Below are 10927 nucleotides of genomic sequence, written 5' to 3'. Positions count from 1 at the left end.
GAGGACACAACTCTCCTGTGCCCATGCTGCTACAAGATGGATGGGTAATGGGAACAGCTCTTTCATGCTCATAACTTTAGATTTGGCTCATCCACACCTGATCTAAGAGGGTTGGCTGTACTATGCTGCCATGGTGAAAGAGCAAGACATGGTCTTCCAAGTGTAGCATCTGAAGGGGGTCACATAACTCTCCCACACTTATGCCCACAGGGCCAAGCCTCCCACCTGTCCCAGGAACTAATGGCTGAGGGAAAGGCATCATTCCCCTGTCTCTGACATAAGACAGATGAGAGAATGAGAGCATATATCTTATGTTCACAACTGTGTGATTCTTCTGCACCTCAGCTAACAAGGTTGATCATATTGTGCTGCCCCGCTGAAAGCAGGACCCGCTCTCCTGAGTGTTGCAGCTGGTGGGGTTGGAGATAGATCTCCCACTCCTATTAGCACAGTGAAGAGGCCTGTGTGCGGGTCTCCTTGTTTCACTCAGGTTGCCATGATACTAGACAGGGCCATACTTCCTCCTCACAAAGAATTCATTATACCTCCCTTCTGCCCTGCACCATGGTACTGGGCAGGCTCCTGGTTGGTGCATTTTGCTGAGTTCCATGCACCTAGGCCACATGCCATGGGATAGGTGCTTAGCTAGGGTCCATTGGGCCATGGTGAGGGTCCCCAGCTCCTGCTTGGCTGAGGTCCACACACCCTGGCTATATGGCATTAATTGTTTTGATACTTTTCTGTTAAGAGAAAAATATAAGTTTATATATCTAGATTCAGAAAGAAAAATAAACACCATATTTTGCAATTAGAGAAGCTTCGTGGGGAAAAAGAGTTCTCAAAGACACACAAATTTTAATACAAAGATGATTAGAAAAAGGTGAATACTACTTCCTGGACTCCATTAATAAATGGAGGAAGAGACTAAGAAAAATGAACAGAAAATAAGAATCTTTAAATGTGATCAATTTTCTCCACTCAGTAGAAGGACCTTCCTTCTGAAGTACGTGTCTACCTGAAGAATTTAAATACACAGTCTGGGGAAACTATTATGGCAGGCTCTGAGATTATGGGTCTACTAAACAATACTGTGAAACAAGGCCACATATTTGACAGAGACAAGAACGACTATAATGGAAGAATTTTGCCAGAGAGTAAATGATGTAATTATAATCTCAAAATAAAAACAGTTAATTCAAAAAACTTAAAGAAAATAGTTTAAATAAATCACTCCCACAACCCTACTCTTTTTTTCTGAAACAATAATTATACTCTAATCCAAGTCATAATCTATGAGTACAGTGTTATTCAGGTGTTCTACATTTCAAAGAACTTTATGATTTGTTAAATTTACCTAGAAACACGTATGATCATAATGGAACAAACTTCAAGCTATATTAAATCAGCTTTAACAATGTAGACTCACTAGAACAAGAACATTCATTTAATGTCATTACTCAGGTAGTGATAAGGTCATTGTTTATACTTTTGTTTTTGACATGACTGAAAAAGGAGAGTCTGTAGTGAGTAAATTAGAAATGGTGGTACCTCCCTCATGTAAGGATGGTGAATTAGAGATTCAAGGATCAATGAAACAGGAATGTTGGTGCTGTTTGTCATGCAAACCCTACTATTCAACCTAGCAGAGCTTGGATGACCCAATTTTGGCAAAAACTGAGAAAGATAGCTTTGACCGAAGGATGAGCCATGAATGTTTCTGTTACCAAACTTTACTGTGAGTGGGAACGTACAGAAGAAAAATATCAGAGAACCAGGAAATATCAGTGAAAGATTTTTAATGGGTTTTAAGTGGAATGGGTCAATTGCAAATGCTCAACTTCAAAAAGCATAGATTGTTTAGAGTAATTCATTAGTGCTGAATAGGCATTAGAAACTGGAAATGTGTGTTTTAATAGTGGTGCAAATATAACCTAGACTGGGTTAGGTTTCTCCTTTCTATGGTATTTTTTTTTCCTGCTTCTTTCAAGGCCACCCCGTAAATGACAGCTGTTTTTGCTTCATGAGTTAAATGTTCTATATGAAGTCAATCTAAAATGCACAGTTAATTATTTTCTGATTTGAATCAAAATATACTTATTTGTGTTCTGCGTGTATTTTTCTATTGAACAATCCCCTAATAGCATCTTTCATTTGAGCATTTCTCAAGGTATAGATTAAAGGGTTTAACATGGGAGTTATCATTGTGTAGAACACAGTAACTGCCTTATCAATACGTAAAGTAGTTGCAGGCCTCAAGTACACAAATATGCAGGGCACAAAGAATAAAACAACAACAGTGATGTGGGAAACACAAGTGGAGAGGGCTTTGTGTCTCCCTTCTGCACTGTGGTTTCTTAATGAGTACAGGATAACTGCGTAGGAGCCCAGAAGAAGGAGAAATGTGAATACACAGATAAACCCACTGTTGACAGCAACAAAGAGCCCCAGAATGTGGGTATCAGTGCAGACCAGTTCAAGCAAAGGGTTCAGATCACACGTAAAGTGATCTATGACATTAGGGCCACAGAAAGGTAAATCAATAATGAACAGGATCTGTATGATTCCATGAAGAAACCCTCCCATCCATGACACCCCCATGAGCAGGTTACATACTGCTCGGTTCATGATGGTTACATAGTGCAGGGGCTTGCATATGGCCACATAGCGATCATAAGCCATCACAGCAAGCAGGATGATTTCAGCTCCTCCAAAGAAATGCTCTCCAAAGACTTGGGTCATGCATCCATTGAATTGAATAGTCTTTTTTTCATGAAGTGAGTCAAAAATCAGTTTAGGGTTATTGACAGAAGAATAACAGGCATCAATAAAGGAGAGATAGGCAAGGAAGAAGTACATAGGGGATCTTACCATTTGATGGTATATGATGGTGAACAGAATGAGCAAATTTCCAATCACGGAGACTATGTAGATAATCAAAAACACAACAAATACAATTTTCTGCATGTCTTTGTTCTGTGTGAGGCCCAGGAGAACAAACTCGGTCACATTCTTCTTTTCCATCTGCTTCATTGAAAAGTTAATCACTTTTTTTTTTTTTTTGGCCAGGAAGAATAATTCATCATCAACTTCCTTTTACTTCTGCATTCTCATAATTAACATTTAAATGTTACCCAGGGACAGGCTGTGGTGGCGCACACCTTTAATCCCAGCACTTGGGAGGCAGAAGCAGGCAGATCTCTGTGAATTCGAGCCAGCCTGGTCTACAAGAGCAAGTTCCAGGGCAGGCTCCAAAAGGTACCGAGAAACCCTGTCTTGAAAATTAAAAAAAAATAGCAATTAAATGTTACTCAGGTATAAAATTTTGTGAATACTGTTGTTAGTTGTTTTCATATACAGAATACAGCTCTTCATACTTTGTGTTACTCAAATTGACACCTGGATGACTGAATTAAGATAACTGCAAAGATTATAAAAAAGAAAAAAAAAACAAAAAGAACTTTTGTAAATAATGCTAGAGGTGGAAAGTTTCAAATATGTGGAGGATCAAAGTAGTAAGCACAAATATAAAGCTAAAGCTTTTTGTTTGTAATCTTATGAGATAAGGAACCTAAAAATGAAATTGAAAATATAATTTGAAATCTAACAAGTCATAGGGATAAGATGAAACTCTGGGCACCAATTTAATAAACTGACTTTAGTGCCTTGAAAGAAATAGAATTGAGTTCAGTTCTAAATCAAATTCGGAAAAGGAAGCTCAGAGATTACACTACATGTCATGTTTTCTTTCATCACTTAATAAATGTATTTTGCTTTACAAAAACAGATATAAATATATTATGATTCTATTTTTTTCAAACAAATACTAGGGTAGTGAAAAATACTCATCTTTATTTATTTTTCCAAAATAAAATTTAATAAGAAATGAAACAACTCAATAATGGATATAAATAAAGTCAGGGTAATAATCAAAACTACTTAGTAAAGGGATAAAAGTGTTACTATAAAATAATGCATACTAATTGACAGTGTATGTGAAACCCTTGTAGAGCTATAATAAAGTAATTCTCCTATGTACTCACATTGTAGAGCTATGATAAAGTAATTCTCCTATGTACTCACACTGTTCCTCATTTACACTATAAAAAAGTAATTCTCCTATGTACTCACATTGTTCCTCATTTACTTGAATACTTTTAATATTCATTGTAGCTGATGTAATTTTTCTATTTTTGAGATAAGCAAATGAAGGATAGTACCATGTATAATTTCAGAGTCAATATTAAATAAATTGATAAAACATACTGTCTCTTAGTGGTATTTTCCTATAGGTATTTCTTTATCCAATCCCAGTTAAAAATGAAATTGCTGATTAATATCATTTTTCTACAATTTATATAGTTAGCTTTATAATTATATAACATTATGTATAATCATGTAACATATAATTGTATAGCAATTTTATTGTTAATATTATAAAACCAGAAAGTCAGTGTTTCCATGCTGATAATTGGAAGAAAAATGATGACTTTGATTTTTTTTTCTTAATTAATTTTGTCTGAAAATTTTTAACAGATACTATTATTAAAAGTCTTACAATTAAACTCTATAATTGTCATTTTATACAAATATTGGTTTATAATTTACCTTAAATGGGCTTCTGACATTTTGCTTCATTTCATGATTTGGGTGACAAAATCAGTTGTGAACCCACAAGTATTATACAGTAAATATACAGCTGACACTTCTACTTGACTATCCATAGGAAGTGTGTATGTATACTTCACCTGGAATAATGCATTTTTTACAGAGCTACAGGCACATTTGTCTTTTGAATAAGTCATTGTCAAGTCTGTAAAAATCTGGTGAAATCATGGCATTTCTCCTTTCTGTAGTATCCCAGGAGTGTATAAACCTACTTTTCCTGTAGGGCAACCAGATACCTTACCCCACATACCATGAAGTCCTGAAAAGGTTTGAAAAGGATTCAGCCAAGTCTTGTTCCCATAGCCCAAATCTACATTAAACAGTCCCTACAAACTTTCTTTATTGACAGCAGTCACTGGTAAGAAAGGAGACACATAGAGGTAGTATGTCTGCTCTAACAGCAACCTCAGAAGGTGTAATCTATTGGTCGTCTGTTCTGAGTTAACAGGTTACTTATATTCTGAATTTACCCTTCACCTTGGTTTTAACTAACAGGATCATAGCTCAGAAAATTAACTGTTTATATAGGGAAAATTAGATTAAGAGAGAAAAATTCTTACCTGGTCACAATGCTGGAGTCAAAAGCAGGGTCCTCAGAAGAGACTCCTTTTAACTCACCCAGCTAGATATTAATGCAAATCAAGCATGCCTGCAGGTTAGTATAGTTTCCAATGCTGCATTCTCAGCCACAGGAGAACTTCACAGCCCTGTCCTCTCTGAAACATAAGTTGTCTCCTTGCCATATCCACTAGTTTCTTGTAAGTCTGTGAAAATACATACTTGATCCTATTGCAGTAAGCCTATATAAACTAAAACCTTAGTGGAGATCACCCCCTCATTTTCAACCTTATGCCTTATCTCCTACCTTACCCTTATGCTTTGCCCTTGTGCTTCTTCTTCTTCTTTTCCCTTCTTTCTTCTTATACCAAGGAATAAAGAAGTATGCAGGTACAAATTGCCTGAGTCAGTTAGTTTGTTCTACACCTCAGATCCCATTCTCAAGCCAGCTTTCATTTGTTGTAGAAGTCTGAAACCTGTGGGAGTGCTGAAGCTAGTACTTAGTAGCTCTAGATAAACTATATTTGACCTCTTATGTCAGTGAACATATAGATGATTCATGATATATTTACATTTCAAATACTAAGAAATACATGCAGCTGGATTCTTGAATTAGTTATTTTATCTTGGCCTAACTAAAGATCACTTTTCGCTAACAAAATTATAAAGAGGGGTACCAGAATTATCTTTTATATATTGTTTTTATTGATCTATATATTTTCTCCCCTCCCCTCCCTTCCTCCTCTTTCTCTTTCTACCCTCTTTTTCCTCACCCACTAAGAACTATCAGAGCAGTGACCAGATATAACCATTCAAGAAATGTAAGGAACAAGTGAAATCATCTTTCCCTCCTTTCCCTCCTCTCATTTTACATTCATTACCTTGCACCTCATGAAGCTGCTTCATCGTTTGTCTATAAAGTAAAACCTGCCTAGTAATTTATTTTGAGAACTGGTTAAAATAGAAAACATGCACAAAGGTAACAAGTATAAAGCTTCAAGTTATTTTTGTAAAGTTGTGTACACATAACAGATAAGCTTAAGTGGGTGGGCAAAAACATGAAGTAACGTTTGACCCTGTCATGAGCTGAAGAAGAATCATCCCCAACCGTACTTTCTAAGAAGTCACACACAGAGCTGTCTCACAGTGAGTTGTCTGTGTTTGTGCTTAAAATCAAGAACTTAATAATAATGCAATTAATACTAATCTTTGAGACTTATGAGTGAGAGGTCCAACTAAACATTTGTATTCTCATGATTTATTCTGATTTTTAATGGAAGTGTCAAAGGGCAAAGTAATATTTCATAAAATAGATAGGAGGGTCTTATTCATTGCTTTATTTCTTTTAGTTTTACAATACCTAATGATAATAATAAAACATTTATCTGTTAAATTTTAAAAATTATGATGAAGAGGAAAACCTCTGTGACTGTATTTGATGAACATTGAGAGATGATTATTCTATATGTGAAAAAAAATCACAGTACTTAATAAGCACATTTGAAAAACATACCTTAACAGTTGGAAATTGTCTTGACCATAGTTGTGGGTGTTCTGTCTTCATAGCAATACCACTTTCAATGAAACTTTTCTTAAAGAAAAGAAACTTTCTCTATGAAATATATGAATACATTTGCTAAGAAACTCCTAGATAACTTACTATCAAATAAGATTTTATTAAGGAAGTATATTCACATGAAAATTCTTCCTCTATTCCCCCCAAATTAAAATTATTTCAGAGAAATCATGACCTATGATGCTTGTAGGGCACTCTAGAGAAATGGCTTTTGTTTTCTGAGTCTACTTCTGCTAGATAAGAGGTAGCAAATTTGCAAAATAATCAAACCGATCAACTCCTGGTCAGTCTTTCAGTGAGGAAACAGCTGTGCCCTACCTATAAAGAGTGTTTACAGCTGTGTGCTTTCAGAGTTCTGCGGTTTTATATCTGAGATTGTCTCACAGGAATTCATTATCTCCTGTGATAGAAAGAACCTCTCTTAGAAGCTGGTGTTCTGGAAACCTTTATTTGACACTTGACAGTTTTTAGCTGAGAACTGAATTTTCTATACTTGAAAAGTTTATGTTTTTATTCCATATTTTTTATTTGAGTTTTTCTTGTTAAGAATCCACATACCAACAGCACTTAACACAAAACCTGGATGTTGTCATATTTTATCAAGTCTTTCCTGTGTTTGCCACAGCATCAAAACATACTCTAATATTGTGGTCACACATGTGCAATCAGTTCCAGCTTTTCAAGTTGATGTGGAGCTCATTCTTATACAACAAGCTTCTAATTCTCCTGTCTCGCTAGAAAACTTTTTCTTTTTTATTTTCTTTCTTTTTCCTTTTTTTTTTTTTTTTTAGATTTTTGAGACAAGGTTTCACTGTAGCTTTAAAGACTGTCCTAGAACTAGCTCTTTTAGACCAGGTTCGCCCAAATCATATATAATTTCGCTTTGTCAAATCTTACACTCTCATAGTTCACTTGTTATAATTATAAAATGGGCATTAAGACATCCCTATCACCTGAATTCTAGAATATATTTGGACTTCACTGAGGTTATTGTCATTATCACAATTATAATTACCAATCTCTCTGTAGTCCAGAAAATAAAACCGACCACCACACTACATTTTATTTTCTGCTTCCATTGTATGTCTTCTCTGATCTTAATAATTTATCAGTTTTGTGTGTTTCTGTTGTTGTTTAAGCTGATAAAATTAGATACAATACTGTAGCTCTGTAGTAGAGTTTGAGGTCAGGGATTGTGATGCCTCCAGAAGTTCTTATATTGTACAGGATTGTTTCGGCTATCCTGGGTATTTTGATTTTCCATATAAAGTTGAGAACCACTTTTTCGAGGTCTGTAAAGAATTTTGATGGGCATTACATTGAATCTGTAGATTGATTTTGGTAAGATTGCCCTTTTTACTATGTTAATTCTACCTACCCAAGAGCATGGGAGATCTTTATACTTTCTTATTTCATCTTCAATTTCTTTCTTCAAAGATTTAAAGTTCTTGTCATACAAGTCTTCTATGTGTTTGATTAGAGTTACTCTGAGATATTTTATTCTATTTGTGGCAATTGTGAAGGGTGATGTTTCTCTGATTTCTTTCCAACCCTTTTATCATCTGTATATCGGGAAGATACAGTACTGAAAACAGCCTGGCATTGGCATAAAAACAGACAGGAGGCCCAATGGACCCAAATTGAAGAACTGGATATCAATCCACACAGACACAATGAATCCAAATTCAAACAACTGATTTTTGACAAAGAAGCAAAAAATATCAAATGGAAAAAAGAAAGCATATTTAACAAATGGTGCTGGCATGACTGGATATCAACATGTAGAAGAATGAAGATAGACCCATATGTATCACCATGCACAAAACTCAAGTCCAAATAGATCAAAGATCTCAACCTAAAGCCAGCCACACTTAACCTCATAGAAGAGAAAGTGGGAAGTACACTTTTGACAGCATTGGCACAGGAGACCACTTCCTAAATATAACCCAGTAGCACAGACACTGAGAGAAACAATTAATAAATTTAATAAATGGGACCTCCTGAAACTGAGAAGGTTCTGTAAAGGAAAGAACATGTGCAACAGACAAAATGATAAGCTACAGAATGGGAAAAGATCTTTACTATTCCCACATCATATAGAGGTCTGATCTCCAAAATATACAAAGAACTCAAGAAATTTGTCATCAAAAGAACAAATAATCCAAAAAGAAAATGGAGTACAGATTTAAACAGAGAACTCTCCACAGAGGAATCTACAATGGCTGAAAGACATGTAAGGAAATATTCAACATCCTTAGTCATCAGAGAAATGCAAATCAAAACAGCTCTGAGATTCCGAAATCTTACCTGAGCAAGATTTTCCCTGTGACTAATATGAAATGACTTTCTTTGTCTCTTTTGACTGACTTTAGCTTGAAGTCTCTTTTGTTAGATATTAGGATAGCTACACCAGCTTGTTTCTTAGGTCCATTTGATTGGTATATCTTTTCCCAACCCTTTACTCTGAGACGATGTCTGTCTTTGAGGTTGAAATTTGTTTCTTGTATACAGAAGTGGGATGGATTTTGTTTTCTTATCTAATCTGTTAACTTGTGCCTTTTTATCAGTGAGTTGAGTCCATTTATATAAAGGGATGGTATAGGAGTTCCTTCTATTTTTGTGTTGCTTTCATTGGTTAATCAATAAAGAAACTGCTTGTCCTGATAGGGCAGAACTTAGGTAAGCAGAGTTGACAGAACTGAATGCTGGGAATGGGAGACACCATGGATCTCCTGCCTGAGACAGACGCTGGTTAGAATCTCACTGGTAAGCCACAGTCTCATAGCAATACTAATAAAAGTTAATACTTTCTTCCATGACTTCAAATTTGGAAATTTTCAAATAAGATGGTCTAAAATTTAAATCTTATTTTTATGGCTTTCAGTCAGGAAAAAAAAATTTAAGTTGATATAGATGACTGAGTGAGTACCTAGTGATTTCACTTTTCTCATACATTTCCATGCAGCAAAAATTTTCTTCTAATTTCCATTAAAGCTTGGTTTAATTATCTTCATCATAAGTACACTCACAATTCTCATTTTCATGTCTTTTAATACATTTTATCTTAAATCTATGTATGTTGATTTTATTCCAACATATGCTCCAAAACCTATTTTTTAATGTCTGTTTGATGCATACAAGAGTATCTTTGTGTGTGCATATGACAATACAGGCACAGATACCCAATGTTATTTCTTTTTCTCTTTAACTTCATTATACTTTTTGAGGAAGAGGTTTCCCTGAATCTCAATTTCAACTATTCAGCTAGGCTTACCGACCATTGAACTTTGGATATAATCATGTCTCTATCTCCCTATCATTAAGTGCCATTCCTGGCTTTTCATATGGGAGCTAGGTATTTGACCTCAAATTCTCACACTGTACAGTGAGCAATTCATCAAATGAACACTCTCCAAAGACCAAGATTTTATTTTACATATTATTGAAGATATTTGTATTATTGTCTTTTATAGTTTTTTTTTTACTTACTGATGGTAGAAGATTAGGAAGAAAATAAAATAATACCATTTTAAACAAGAGGCAAGAAAAGAATTCTTACTGAATAAGAGACATTATAGGTGTGAAGATAATTCAATTCCCACAGTAATGACAATACTATACTAGAGAGAACACGAAAGATTCTTGGCAATGCACTGCTTAAATCAAATTTAAATTTTAATGAAGCATTTTCTTTAAAACCTCATCATTTTATTTAGAAACCTTCTCTTTATGGCCTTCTTTAAGAGATATATACATATTTTCCTACTCATATTAACACTCACAATGTATTTCCAAAAATCCTGATAATACAGCCAGACATACGGGCTCATGCTTTTAATTTAAGCACTGAAGAGGCACAGGCAGGGCTATGTCTATGAACGCTAAACCATGTGGGCAATGTGAGATTTCAGGCCAGAAAGGGCTATATAACAGAGCCTGTCTCAAGAAAAACTTCACTAGATAAATATAACACCTAAAATAAACATATTAAATAAGCAGAGTTTTATTGTTCCAACACTAAAACAATTTTAATGAATCCAATAACATCTAAACAAAATCAAACAGAAAATAAAATAGAGAGCTAACAATTATAAATAAAATTTAATCTTTAAGCTGGTATAAATAAAA

The 10927-nt window shown here is 34.8% G+C and overlaps 1 protein-coding gene across 3 annotated transcripts; it reads right to left on the bottom strand.

Annotated features, from left to right (window-relative positions):
- Positions 1–2094: 2094 nt before the first annotated feature.
- Positions 2095–9843, bottom strand: LOC146895366 (olfactory receptor 4C46-like). 3 transcript variants are annotated; one of them, XM_087896761.1, is made up of 2 exons: positions 9829–9843; positions 2095–3009 (listed from the first exon to the last, which is right to left on the bottom strand). In XM_087896761.1, the coding sequence occupies exons 1-2, from the start codon at positions 9841–9843 to the stop codon at positions 2095–2097; spliced, it is 930 nt and encodes a 309-aa protein (XP_087752887.1). The 3 variants fall into 3 exon arrangements, with proteins under 3 accessions (XP_087752887.1, XP_085542068.2, XP_085542072.2); XM_085685942.2 differs by lacking the exon at positions 9829–9843 and adding an exon at positions 5650–5661 and having other exon boundaries at positions 2095–3012; XM_085685946.2 differs by lacking the exon at positions 9829–9843 and having other exon boundaries at positions 2095–3036.
- Positions 9844–10927: the final 1084 nt, after the last annotated feature.

The sequence above is a fragment of the Myodes glareolus genome, chromosome 2, assembly GCF_982192425.1.
Source record: "Myodes glareolus chromosome 2, mMyoGla1.1, whole genome shotgun sequence".
Taxonomy (NCBI): Eukaryota; Metazoa; Chordata; class Mammalia; order Rodentia; family Cricetidae; genus Myodes; species Myodes glareolus.
This window is presented reverse-complemented; position numbering and strand designations above follow the sequence as displayed.

Coding starts and splice junctions, on each gene's coding strand:
- LOC146895366 (XM_085685946.2), bottom strand. CDS start 3,030: ATGAAGCAGATGGAAAAGAAGAATGTGACCGAGTTTGTTCTCCTGGGC.